Genomic DNA, 14,088 nt, shown 5'->3' with positions numbered 1-14,088 from the left:
TTTCAAGGGGGCCTTGGAAGATGAGGATTGAACAGCTGTTGAATTTAGAGATTTGCAAGTTGTTGAGAACTCACTGGGATCTAGGTTGGTGCTGCTGAAGAGCTGAAGGCTATTACGAGGCCTGAGGGATAGGCGAGGATGAGGACCAGAAGACAGCTCCTATTTATAGGCCAATGGGAAAGATTCAGAAGCAGGAAGGTGTGCTTTGTCCGGCTGCGCTCTGGCTGGTGGCTGACAAGCAGGGTGAGCGGCTCATTGGCATTTTCTGAGTTGTAGTTCTGGGTCTGTCTCTCCCTGCTGGGCTGCCCTCCTGGCCAGCGTTACAGGGAATCCACCCTGGGCTCTGCTCCCTAATGAGATTCTCAGACTGCTTTTCATTCATGAGGCCAGCTCACAGGGCAGGCGTGAGAACCTCCTCCAGGTCAGACTGCGGTCGGCCGCATCCTTGCCTTCTCCGCTTCACTGGGACGGAGCAGGTGGACCAGGTGCCGTCTTCAGGCCTGGGCCAGGAGGACGAGTTTGGACAACACTACACAGGCCCCTGTGCTACAGGCCAGGCGCCCCCTGTCTTACCATCAGCCCCCACGAGTGAGGAAGCGTTTGGACAATACTACACTGGTCCCTGTGCTACAGGCCTGGCGCCCCGTCTTCCCATCAGTCCCTATGAGTGAGGAAGCATTAGGACACACTACGTTGGCCCCTGTGCTACAGGCTTGGCGCCCCGTCTTCCCATCAGTCCCTGTGAGTGAGGAAGCATTAGGACACGCTACGTTGGCCCCTGGCCTACAGGCCGAGCGCCCCGTCTTCCCATCAGTCCCCACGAGGGGAAAAAGAGTTTGGACAACGGTACACTAGCCCCTGTGCTACAGACCTGGCGCCCCTTGTCTTCCCGTCAGTCCCCGCAAGTGAGGAAGAGTTTGGACAACTCTACACTCGTCCCTGTGCTACAGACCCGGCGCCCCCTGTCTTCCTATCAGTCCCCGCGAGTCACCAGAACGGGTCTGAGGCCCTCAGAGGCGGAGAGGCACCTTGTCCTGGACCGTGTCCCCCCTACTGCGTGCACCTCACTTAGACCCGGCTTCCCCGGGTCTGCGGGTCCTCTGGTGACCCCGGCCTCCCGCAGCGCGCTAGAGGTGACGGGGGTAGGATTAGCACGTGTGAGGCCTGTGAGGGACGCCGGGATCGTGCGGTCCGTCAGGTGGGAGCGCGGGGAAGTGAGGCGCGCGGCGTACGTGCAGCGCGTGGCGGAAGAGATGATGGGCGCGGTGGGCGGAGCGGGCCTTTCCGAGGCGGCGGCACCCCCAGCCGCTCTCCCAGGACGGCCAGCCCCGCCAGGCCCGGACGGAGGTGGGGACGTGGCGGAGGCTCAAGCGGGCGGAGCGGCCGCGGTGGGGGCGGGGCCTCGCGGAGGGGCGGAGCCGAGTGGAGCCGGGGCGCCGCCGCAGGAGGTTTTGGAAACGCCGGGAGCAGCGCGCGGTCAGGTGAGCGGCGGGGGTCGCCTCGCGTGGAGCCGGGAGCCCAGGGTTGCCTCGGGGTCAGGAGTTCGCGCCGCCGGCGGCCCCGCGCTCTCCGCCGGGTTTCTGCACCCGCCTGAGTTCCTGTCCCGTTCGGGTCCCTTCCCTGGGTCAGGGTGGTGAGGTCAGCGGCGCCCTTCCTGCCTGTCCAGCCGGGCGGGGCGGCATTTGGTTCTGCCGGTCCAGGCTGGGGAAGGAGCGGCTTAACCCCAGGGTCGCCTGCTATCGGGGGTGCTGCTTAGCTGAGGACACCCGCTCCCCCTGCTCCCACCCCAGATGGATGGGCTGTTAGATCAGAATGTCCCCTCCCGCTGACATCCCCGTGGACCCTGCGGTGTTCTCCCCCAGCCCTTGCCCTGACTTACTTAACAATCGGAGCTTTCTGTGTGCAGAAACTGCCAGGAATTGCTTAGCCCAGGGGGCAGGCAGAGCACCAGACCGAGGAAGCCCAGGTCCTGAGCAACAGTGTGGTGAGTAACTGTGTTGGCTGTGAGGACTTGGTAGCTGTCTAGAGGCCTCAGGACTGGGGGTTTCCTGGGAGTTAACCTGATTATTAATCAGGTCTGAGAAAACAGCCTAAGCCAGAGGGAGCTGACTTGGGACAGTATCACATTTTGGTACTTTGATGGAAGCAAGGTGATGGGAAAGGGACTCTGGGGAATAACTGTCCAAGGGCCTCTTTCCACAAGAGCCAGGAGAGGCCTTGCATGTGGACCAGTCCAGTGAGCATGGATCAGGACACTTCCTGTCCCAGGTGTTACTGACCAGCCCAGGTGCTCTTGATCTCTGTGTTTTAATCTGACATCTAAGATGGTGTAGAATGGGGATGGAGAGTTGGTTTCGAGGTTAAGAGCACTGACTGCTCTTGCAGAGGACCTGGGTTGATTCCTAACACCCACATGGCAGTTAACAGTTCCAGTTCCAGGGGATACAGCGCCCCTCTTCTGACATCCTCAGGCACTGCACGACTTGGGTGCACTCACATACATGCAGTCAACACACCCATATATACATTAAAAAAAATGTTTTTTTAAAATGATGATGTAGGACAACACTGGGATTGCTCCCAAGACAGCTTTAATTTATTTATTTTTTTCTGTGGAGTGACACTTACAGCTTGTGCTTCTTGATGTAGACTATCTGGAGACTGACAGCCCCAGCCCTTTTGTAGGAAGGGCTTCCTGGAAGGTTTTTAAAGCAAGGGCACCACTTTGTAGCTTGTGGCATTCTTGAATGTCTCAGACTTTGCAGAGACCCATTGTCCAGCTAAGAATTTACAGGGTGTTTTCGCAAGTTGCTGCTCGTTCTTAGCTTGTATCTCATCTGAGTGAATCTGTCGTTCAGTTCTGTGTTAATAGGCCAGGATTTCTTCTGGCTTGAACTTAAACTGCCTTGCAGTGTCCAAGTTGTGGTCTCTCACTGTGCTTCTATGAAAAGCTCAGGGTCCAGCTTCTCTGCTCCTCTCCAAGAATAGGGCATTTGGCCTTTGGATTCTTTCCTTCTGGGGCCTCCTTGTTCTCACAGCCACATGTGTCCACTGTGTGGCCAGCCAGCGAAGCCACGTAGCAAGGATGAGTAAGTTGGCTGGGGGCCTTGTCCCAAAGATGCTGTTGTACTGAATGACCCTCCATAGTTCTTGGCGAGCTCAGCAGGCTAACATGGTGACAACTCAACTGCAGCATAGTGTGTGGCTTGTGGTGGCTTTTGTACCTTGTTGCAAGCTCTGCAATGAGGTGATCCAGAGAGTTCTGACTTAGTTGCTAGCGTGGACTGGCCACCTCAGATCTTGGACCCTGGCTGGGGCTGGAGTGAGGGAGAAGGGAGAGGATGTGGTAGAGGCACTCTCTTTGCCTGTAGGCAGCTCATAATGTGAGGTTGCTGTTTCATACTGGCAGCTGGCCTTGTGCCAGGGGAGGTGCCTGGCATGGGAGTGCTCATCAGAGGGAGATTGAGTACATGCAACTGGGGAATGAGTGGGGTGAGGGAATTGAGGGTCTCCTCATTTTCTGTGAAAGCCTCCCATCTTGACTGCACCCTCCTGCATCCTTGGGGAGGGTTTGAGGCTGGACGAAGACCTTGGCTGACTTATGGCCACGCTGGCTGATAGTGTGCAGAGGGCTGGTAGGTGTGTCCCTGGTTTCTGGGATCTGTCAGGAGTTTAATTTTATGCAGATGGACATTGGCAGCCAATGCTATGATGTAGGCATGTGCAAGGCCAGCAGAGTCCTGGAGTGCATCTTAAACTTTGAAAACATCACTCAAATACCGCCATTTAGAATTTTGAAGTACCCAAGGGTGGGGTACCAGCCTATCCCAGAGCAAAGGGGGCTGCTGGGTCCTGTGGTCTGTGGGTTTTGTGCTGGAGACATGGAATGAGGGACAGTTTCTATTCTCAGAGCAGAGAGGGGTGAAAGGGTCTGCACTAGACTTCTTGGAGCAGGAAGTTTTTATTCAGTTGGTGCCACTGCAGGACAGAGGAGTAAGTGTTTATGGCTGTGTATTCTCCAGCTCAGATAGGAGAACACAGGCCAACCTCTGCTCTAGACATCTCAAGAAACACTTGCTTGAGAATTGCTTGGTCTGTACCTGCACTCCTGAGAGCCAGGGTGTGGTAGAGATTCGAAGGCCTAGTACTTGTAGGAGCCTGGAATGAGGAAATCTTAGAGTATTGGTCCAGTCCCTGCCTTTTCCTAAGGAACTTTCCTTGGTGAGCCTTAGGGCCCATGATTGACCACTTCCAGGATTACTACCGAGTAATCTAGTGTTAATGTCATGACACCTGACGCTAGTCTTGAACTGAATGTGTCATTTCTTCTGGCATTCCTGGGATGCAAAGATCACCCTTGTTTCTTACACTGTCACTGTCCCCTAGTCTGGGCCTTCTTCCTCACTTAGAGAACAACTACCTTGGGCAGCTGGCCACTTTAAATTTCCCTGTGGTGCTCTTGGTGCATACGATTGGCAGACACTGTGCTTGGTGCTGGGCTGCTTGCTGACTGACATCTGTCATCTCAGTGAGTCCACATGCAGGGCCCTCTCAAATGCGAGTGCTAGTATGATTTCCGTTGTGTAGATGGGGACATTGAGGATCAGGAAGACTGGAACTTCCCCAAGGTCACAAAGCTGGGAAGTGATGGTTGGAGCTAGGATTTAACTCTGGGTCTTTCTAACTCCAGGACAGATGCCCCTGCACGTGGGACTGTATTGCTTTGATCTGGGCTTGTGCTGATTATATGTGATGTGGTTTATATGTGTGTGGGGTCTTTCTCACCCCAGGACAGATGTCCCTGTTCATTGGGCCGTATTGCCTTGCCTAGAGCTGGGCTGGCTGATTATGTGTGATGTGTTGGGTAGGCGTGACTGTCCACTTGAATTTAGGAAATCATGTTGCTATTTTCTGGGTCCATGTGCTCTCCTTTTCTTCTGTGGGAAACCAGCTAGGATTGCCATGGACCTTCTTTGTGAACTTTCAGATCACCCTTGATAAAGTCCTCAATGTGAGCATAGTTGTGGCTTCCCTATTTCAGGAAGGCTTCTATGCTGTGAGGTAACAGATATGACTGAGGAAGATTGGATAGCAACAGTATTTAGCAGAAAGGGTTTAGTTTGGGCTCCTAGTTGCTGACATATGTCAGGTGTGCAGGAAACCCTGTGCAGCCTCAGTCATCTGCCTGATCCTTGCAGAGTATTCAGTCCCCTCTCCTTAGTCATGGTTTCCCTTTCTGTAATTTCAGTCTTCCATAGGGATGTAGTTCCTTTCATCCATCCATTCAGTTTGAAAATATTAGTTGAAAAATAACAGGAATAAACAAGTTTGGGTCCTCGAGTTCTGTGTTGGAATCTTGTGGCACTTTGTGCTATTTGGGGGGCATGAATCCTCCCTTTGTTTGGTGACCCAGGCACTACCTTTGTTAGTCTCTCCATCACTTTGTGACTGTACTCTGTTAACAGTGATTGTGCTCAAGTAACTGATTAAATAGTTGTCCCAATGTATAAGAGTAGTGTTGCTGGCAGTTTCATTGTGGTACATTGTAATAAGTCTATTTTGTGATGAGTTATTAATAATCTCTCACTATGCCTAATTTATAAAAGTAGACTTTGTCATTGTATGTATGCCCAGAAAAAAAAACATTGCATATACAGGCTTGATACTATCTGTGGTTTCAGGCGTGCACTGGGCTTCTTGGAATGTATCCTCTATGTACAAGTGGGAAGTGCTGAAATGGAGCACTCCATCTGAAATGGAGATGATTATCTGGCTTCCAAGGTTTTTGTGAGAATTAGGTGGTAGAAATGAAAGATTTTTAGAAACATAAACCATGGTTATCTTAGACTAGGTTCCCAGGAAACAGAGCCTGAGGCAGAGCTTAAGTGCCTAATGCTTATTGGAAAGTGTATTGCAGGGCACCTAGGGTGAGGCAAAGAAAAGAGAATGGGAAACACAAGGTGGTGCTTTATCCAGCTGGCCACTCTGCACAGAGATCTGCCAGCTGTCAACCCATTTAGGACCTACTGCTGCGTGCATGCTCTGTGGAAGCTCAATGCCTAAGGACAGTGTCTTATAGAAGGTCCAGAGGGAGAATGTATCTGCTGACTTTGTCTTGTATTTTATCCTTCATTGGTCAGAGTTGTCCCACAAGTGGTACCTTTCCCTCATTCCTCAGTGTGTCCTTCTGTAGCCGCTGGAGAACCTAGCCTGGAGATATTGGGAGGAGCCAGAGATTCTGCCAAGGGTCAGTAGTCGCTTCTACAGGGCTGAGACAGAGCAAGTGGTTCAAGGCCTAGGACATGGTTATGAGGTGCCTTGGGTGGATTTTGTCCTTTGGGGTAGTTTTTTTCTTATAAATTAGGCTCACTCCGACTACAAGTCTCTATCAAGACCTTGACTGAAAACCTAGCTTGGCGTTGGCACGTGGATTTTGATAGCCTTCTCTGCTACTTCATTGTCTGGTTACTGAAGCAGGAGATGGTGGCTTTGGTGGTACCCACATGGGGAAGTAGAGATCAACACGTTCATGTACTGCATAGAGAAAGTGTAAGTGCGGATACATTTTACCTAACAGATGCATTCCTGCCAGGCCCACTGAGCACCCTCTTCCTCTGCTGATAGCAGCGGGGCTCCAGATCGAGTCCAGAGAGTTCTTTTAATGATAGCTCTATGTGGTTTCTTTTTTATTATCTTTACTTTATTATTTATTATTATTATTTATTCTTTTACTCTGGACCTGGAGTTATGGAAGGTTATTAGCCACCATGTGGATGCTAGGAATTGAACCCCAGTCTTCTGGAAGAACATCAAGTGTTCTTAACCTCTGAGCCATCTCTTTAGCCCCTCTACATGGTTTCTTAAACTTAGACTGAGATGAGACTCAGGAGAACAGTTGGGAGAGAAAGAAGAACATTTGGCTTCACTGAGCAGAGATCTAGGCTTCATGAGGTTCTTGGTGAAAGCAAGTATTTTTCACAGGAAGTCCTTGTTAAAGGCATGAGATCTGAGGTGGTGAGACTGGCTGGAGAGGGCAGCGGGGTCAGGTCACAGTGTTAAAGGGCCTCTTGGGCCAAGGAAGCTGGACTGTATCCTGTTGGCAGTAGAAAGCCAAAGGAGGGAGTTTATCAAGCCTTGCTGGCTACTTGGCAGAACAGAGTTGGAGGGAGGTCAGGTGAGGAGGGGGAAGTTGGAGCAGGTGAGGCCTGCATGGCTATAAGGGGGACTAGAGGTAGCTCAGATCAGGGTGATGGCTGAGGCATGATGTCTGGTAATGAGATTCAGGCCCACTTCTTTGTCTGCAGGACATTCATGTGCTTCAGTGGTGGAGTCTCTTGGAGGCTGTGCACAGCTCCTTGGGTGCACACGTGTCCTCTGAGCTCTGCTGCGCTGGAGTTGGCCATAGCGTGGGTGGCAGGGCCATGGTAGAGTAGAGGGTTAAGGAGTCCTGTTGAGGGAGGTTTCCCTTCACTGAAGGAAAACAGTGTTTTGTCCAGTGCCAGGCAAGATTGTTCTCAGCAAACTCATGTTCTGTCTCTAGGCTGTTAAATGCTTTGTTAAAACTCAGGCTGTTGCATTTGGGTTGCAGCTGGGAGCTTGGCAGAGGGGTTCTGCCTGATGAGGTAAAGGGAGAAGCTAAGGATGCTGCCAGTTTGCAACTGGAAACATCTTTTCATGGTCATTTGGCTAAGTTGTAAATGTCTTTTCCAAAGAGCAGGCTCACTGCAGGACCTCTGGTTGTATGTCTTGGAATAGCCACAGTGAGAAACTGTGCCAGTTGCCTGGTGGGTGAATTACTGTCACTGGGCCATTGGCAGGATTTGTAAGACCTCCCCACAGGGGTACAAACTCTAGGGCTGCCAAGATCCCTTTGGAGTTCAGGTGAGAAGGGCCTGCTTTGTTTCTTTTACATACTGAGCGTATTATAAAAATATTTTTTTGAATTCCAGTAGAATTCCTTATAGAAAGATCAGGAAAACAAACCTAAAAAGAAAAAAGATGATTACTTCACCAAATTCAACTAGAGTGTGATTTTGTTCAGCATGTGGGTGCATATATTTTTTCCTCCTTACCAGATGGAGTCACACAGTGTCTGGGGCCAGCTTTTCTCAGTCTGCTTCGTTCTTTCTGTGTTGATATAGCACTCCATTCCAGTCTCCTATATGGATGAAATGTAAAATCTTGCTGTCTTTCTGGTGAAGAATGCTTTGTTGGGTGCCTGCTATGGGACAGACATTATTCTTTACCCTAGGATGTGGCTCATCAAACTCACTGTGTGTTCTGCTCAGGCTTGGTGCCACTTTTCATAAAATAAGGTTTGACCTTAACTACCTCCTGAACTGTTCTTCATGGATTTCTGAGGATTCCTGGGAGGTTTTTTGGCAGCACTGACTCTGTGCAGGCACATGCACTCCCACTTCCTCTGTCCTAAGTAAGCTCTGGGTATAGCTATGGGATGGAAGTTGGCCTTTTCCACATTGGACGGCACAGTTGAACTTTGATACCTTCTCCTCCCAACTTGACCATAATTAGATGACCTTTTGTGCAAGGTCTTTTGAGTTCAGGTTCCTGGGGTCGGGAGAAATCGGCTGATAGATGCCCCGGCTTGAAAATGGTGTTGATGTGGCAGTCTGAGAACTGCGTAGGGTGTCCAGTTCTCTGGGCCAGTAATCTTGTCATACCCCCTTCTCCGACCCTGCCACAGCAGGACTTGAAAGCTCTTGGTAAGGATTTGAAATGCCCATCTGTGATTCTTTGAGGCTGTGCCTCCGGGCTGGGATTTGTGGATGGGCTCAGTTTAAGCCAGGCAGCATATTCCAGAGAGTGACAGCGGGGATTCATGTAATGAAGAAACCTGGCTGTGTTTTCCTGAACGCTGTAAGGTATGAACCACTGGTGGTATTTGAAAGGAATTGAGAGGCTTCCACCTTCCTTGAGTTTTGTTGCCTGATTTCTGAATAGGTATGAGCTGTAACTGGCCACAACAGCTGGAGAGAGGCATGGGGCCCCCACTTCAGCCAGGTCTAGTTTGGTGTCCTGCCCAGACCTTGCTCTCCTGTCACCCCCACTCTGAGGTGCAGTTGGCCAGTTCCCACTGTCCAGAGAGCTTCCTGAATCAGAGTTTTTCCTACATACTTAAGAGGGGGCTCTCCTGAGCTAGTCAAACTTTCTGAGAAGTCCAAGTAGCAGGCACCCACCTCTTTAAGGAAAGGGGATTATGGAAGTTAGAAGGCCCTTCTGGAATTCTGGGGTGAAGATGGTATGGTGAGGCCTGGGAGCAGACCAGGCTGGACCTAGGACCTGGACTCTGGTTCAGGGCTAGCCAAGGCCTTCTCTCAGTGACTTGGTTTTCTATGGCTCCATAATGGACCCCTTAGCTTGGGACTCCCTACTCCACAGCAGATTCTGCCTCGAAAGATAATTGTGGGTCTCTGGACCCCATCATACCTGGATGGAGAGGGATGCACCATCAGCTCTGTGGACGTTTGGCTGGGTATGAACCTTTGGGGTCATTACCTTGCCTTCTCTTCCTGTTAAAGGATCCTGTTTGAGGATGAGAGTTGTGACCTACTTCTCAGAGCCTGTCCTGGGGCCCAGTTGGTGGGAGTTCTGAAAGGGTGAGCTAAAGAACAGCAGGTGTCACTGCAAAATTTGGTGAGGTGGCGTTAGCTCAGATACGTTTTGTTTTGTTTTGTCGTTTTGGTCTCTTTGAGACAGGGTCTCCCTGTAGCCTCAGCTGGCCTGGAACTCCATATGTAGACCAGGCTGGCCTCCATCTCACAGTGATCCACCTGCCTCTGCCTCCTGAGTGTTGGGACTAAAGGCATGTTCCACCCCACCCGGCTCAGACACATTTTTTGAGAGAAGTTTGTGTTTCCTTTATTTTCTTTGCTTTCTCTTAGTAAATTTCCATTTCAGCCATTCAGTGAGACTTGACTGAAGAGGAAGGACGGGCAGAGCAGGGGTTCTCTAGGAGCTGGTCCTCCCACACATGCTGGGCTTTGTGGCTAGATGGGGAGACCGTGTCTGAAACTCTGTTTTGTACTTAGTCTGGCTGCCAGTGAGGCTTGCCCCAGGTTGCTCTCGCCTCCCTCAGAGCTATGTCTGACTATTTCTAGACTGACAAGAAGGCAGTAAGTAGCTGGCTTCTTCCCTGTGTCAGCAGCCCAACCCCAAAGTTCTGGCTGTCTGTGACTGATTCATTTTTGTCTTCTGAGTGCCTAGCTCAGTGCCTGGCATCTCTTGGTTGTCAGTAAATATATGTGAATGAGTGGTGACTGGCCAGTGAAGACAGGACGGTGACTGCCAGGACCTCACTACAGGAAGAGCCATGTCTGCTCAAGAGTGCCACCCCAACTCCTCTGTCTGGCAGGTACAGACTGGCAGAGGTCAGTTCTACAGTTGTCTGCTGTACAACTCGGCTTGGTCCCCTGGGCATATTACCCCAGTCTCTTTCTGTCATTGCCTATTCTGTACTGTCACTTTCCTATGGACAAGATCCAGGTCCTTGTGGCAACAGAGCTGTCTAAGAGGACTCAGTTCAAGGGAGATCACTCCCTGAGGCCCATTCTGATTCAGGGTGGCATGGCCTTAGTCACTGGCTTTCACCAATCTGGGGAGAATGAACCGTGCAGAGTTGCTACTTTCCCCATTGAAATCCTGATGCTCTTGACATCCTGGGAGCCAGTTGTTTGAATTAGATTCTTGGGCTGTGATATGCAGACCCCATATGGCTCTTGACGCTGTCCTGGCATATGCATTGGAAGGTATGAAAGAAAGACAAGCAGGAAGCCAGGCGTGCACACTTGTAACCTTAGCAGTTGGAAGGCTGAAGCAGGATTGTGAGTTCAAGGCCATCCTGGCCTCCACAGGGAGACCCCCAAAAAAGAAAAAACAAAAGCATCTCCAAAGAAAGAAAGAAAAAGGCACAGGCTAGAATTGAGAGCATATCACTGGTTCTGTGTTCTAGTCCCTCCCCTGGAAGATCCTGCATGTCTTTTAGCTTCTGTGTGGTAGGCCTGGATCTTACCATATTTGAGTGTGTGTATATGTATGGATGTGTCTCCTCACCTGAGTTGTTCCTCCACAATACAGGATCTCGCTATGTGGCCCAGGCTGGCCTTGAACTTCTGCTCCTCCAGCTCAGTCTCCTGAGTGCTGGACTTACAGGAGTATATCACCCATGGCTAGCCAAAGTTGTTCTTTTCTCCTGTGTTGATCTGATGAATGTCCTCAAATGCCTTGCAGACACTGCCCTCCCCAGTCATGAAACTCCAGATGGCCACACTGCTGATGGCCTGGTTTGGTGTCCTGAGCTGCGTGCAGGCAGAGTTCTTCACCTCTATCGGTATGTGGCAACAGGTTTTTGTCTGTCTGAGTAGCCCCCAGTTCATGTGTAAGGGGAGGTCACTGCCTGAGGCCTGTTCTCATTCAGGGTGGAATGGTCTCCGTCACTTTTTTTGACTAGTCTGGGGACAGTGGAGCTTGCAGAATTGCTCTTCCCCTCTGAGATCCTGATGATCTGGATGTCCTGGAATATAGCTGGGTGAATTGGGCCCTTGTCTCTGGGAAGTGCAGACTGCATACAGCTCTATGGTCTTTTTTAGGCCAGGGCCAGAGGGTGGTCTAAGTTGTGACTACTGAGTATCCTGAGGACCCAGTTTCTCCTCTGCTTCTCACTTGAAGTTTCAGTGCAGGGTTCCATGTGATGAGCACTTAGGATGTCGTAGTCCTCCCCCTCCCCTCTAGGGATAGGGCCAGCTGGGTACTGATAGATGTAGTAGGTGATGGGTGAATCCTGTTGATTGGGAGTAAGCACCAGGACACAGATAAAACTCCAGCAGAATAGGGTTTATTAGCAAAGGAACACATGGGACATATTCCCTTCCAGGTAGGGAAAATGTCTGCCCCCAGATCGAGAGCTGGGGTCTTTTTATGGGGGGAGGCTTCTGGGGGGTGCAGAAGGTGGGAAGATATATTTTTTTAAGGATTGGGGGGATAGGAGAGTGGGACTGTTAAGACCTGCCCCCTTTAGAGATCAAAGCAGAAGCCTGCTGTGTTGGCCAAACAGTGGAGAAAAGTCTGCTTTTGACTTCAAAGACCAAGGTGCTTTTCTCAGGGGCTTGAGGAACCTTGAGGCCCTCTTGGTGAGGGGGCGGGGCTGCTGTGTATCTGAACCCTAACAGGTACCAGTGGGAGAACGACATTTGAAACTTTGTTCAGTAGCCCCCAGTGTACTTATCCCAGAAATCCTCTTGATACCCCTGCCTCTCTCTTCCTCAAGTAGGGGCTAGGACCATGTGAAGGACTAGCCCTCTTTAATTCCCAGTTCCCCAAACTCCCTGCTTGCTGACATGTCCTTGGTTGGGGGATGGAGGTGGAGAGGAGGGATTGCTTCTGTGCTGGTAAAACATTCTTCATCATTCTCCCTGGTCCATGCTTCTCTCCTGTAGGGCACATGACTGACCTGATTTATGCAGAGAAAGACTTGGTGCAGTCTCTGAAGGAGTACATTCTTGTGGAGGAAGCCAAGCTGTCCAAGATTAAGAGGTATCCAATGTCCTAAGACCCTACACTCTCACCCTGTCAGCCCTACTGCCCCTTCTCCCAAGCCCATCCAAGGGGTTTATAAGAGGAAGCCTTGAGAGGTAGCATGGGGGTTTGACCTGGAGTTTACTTCATGTCAGTCCTCAGGAGTAGCTAAGTACTTGGGCTAAGGAGCTACTATTCTTTTTTTTTTTTTTTCCTTTATCTTTAAAACCTTTTAACTTACTTTGTAGTTCCCACCTCTTACCTAGATTAAGAGCTAGAAGTATCTATGAAAGTTACTGTATTCATTTTATTGCCTCTTGATGATAGAGTCCTGGCCCTCACCAGGGAAATTGCCAGCCTGTGTATGTGGGTATGGTAGTTTTCTTTTCCTTTGGTTCCCTAGCTGGGCCAGCAAGATGGAAGCCCTGACCAGCAAGTCTGCTGCTGATCCCGAGGGCTACCTGGCTCACCCTGTGAATGCCTATAAGCTGGTGAAGCGGCTGAACACAGATTGGCTTGCAGTGGAGGACCTTGTCCTGCAGGACTCTGCTGCAGGTGAGGGTCCGTGAGCAGGGGCTCAGCTATGTCTGCTTCTGCTTGGGCAGATACGTCTGAACTTGTCTTGGGTCTGGTGGACAAGTGTGGTGAACACTGTTCTCCCTTCTCTGGGGTGCCGGCCTTAATCAGTTCTTGTCTTATTTGTAATATTTTCTGACAATGGTATTTCTTTTTCTAGTTTTTCTTTAGTAATACATGTTTTTATAGCGAACTTAGGAAATAAAATATACCACACGAAAATTATAATCTTAATCCTGTTGCCTCGTGATAAACACCATTAAAACCTTAATCCTGGACTGGGAGATGGCTCAGTGGATAAAGCACTTGCCATGCATACATGAGGACTGGAGTTTGGATCCCCAGAACCCCCATGAAAGCCATGCCTGTCATTCTTGGCTCTTGGGAGATAGAGTCAGGATTTCCCAGGGCGAGCTAGCTTAGCTTGGTAGACTAGCTAATCAGTGAGCTCTGAGTTCCATTGAGAGACTCTGCTCGATATATAAAGTGGAGAGTGAGTGAGGAAGACATTCCACTTCAAATTTGGGCCTCCATACATATCCTTACATACATGTGCATTCACCCATGTTCCTACATGCATATACACATGCACACATCAAAAATTAATCTTCCTATGTGTGGATACATATTAAAAATGGAGTCATCCATAGGTTGAGGGGATAAGAACTCACTTGCTTTGAGGGACAAATAAATTAAAAATGATCCAAGTGGGCTCAGTGCTGAGACCAGGGCAAGTTGGGGACCAGAGGCCTCATCTGAATTCTTCTGTGCTGTCTCTTCAAACAAAGCACCACTGTGGAATATTTGATACAAACATGTACTTGGTATGTTTCTGTCTGTGCTGTTAAGTATTTTCTGTAACATGATTTTAATGACTGGATAGTAACCTGTCAGTGGTAGTCTGTAAATGGTCAAGTCACTGATGTGGAATTGTTTCCACAGTCTTAGTGATCTTTTCGTGCACCTTGGGGTTTGGCTCTG

At 50.0% G+C, this 14,088-nt stretch overlaps 1 protein-coding gene across 6 annotated transcripts in view; it reads left to right on the top strand.

Moving 5' to 3' along the window:
- Positions 1-1,339: 1,339 nt before the first annotated feature.
- P4ha2 (prolyl 4-hydroxylase subunit alpha 2) overlaps positions 1,340-14,088 on the top strand; it is a 36,720-nt gene continuing 23,971 nt past the window's right edge. For 2 of the 6 annotated variants that reach the window (XM_008849309.3, XM_008849313.3), the window contains exons 1-4: positions 1,340-1,481; positions 11,248-11,347; positions 12,453-12,549; positions 12,935-13,086. In XM_008849309.3, coding sequence (XP_008847531.1) covers positions 11,266-11,347; positions 12,453-12,549; positions 12,935-13,086 — 331 coding nt within the window. In that variant the 5' untranslated portion in view covers positions 1,340-1,481; positions 11,248-11,265. The other 4 variants (XM_008849307.3, XM_008849310.3, XM_008849308.3 and 1 more) reach the window with 4 other exon arrangements.

This window comes from Nannospalax galili, unplaced genomic scaffold (assembly GCF_000622305.1).
Source record: "Nannospalax galili isolate Female #2095 unplaced genomic scaffold, S.galili_v1.0 scaffold424, whole genome shotgun sequence".
In the NCBI taxonomy this organism is placed as follows: Eukaryota; Metazoa; Chordata; class Mammalia; order Rodentia; family Spalacidae; genus Nannospalax; species Nannospalax galili.
Note: the sequence above shows the minus strand (reverse complement) of the source record. Positions and strands in the feature narration are given on the sequence as shown.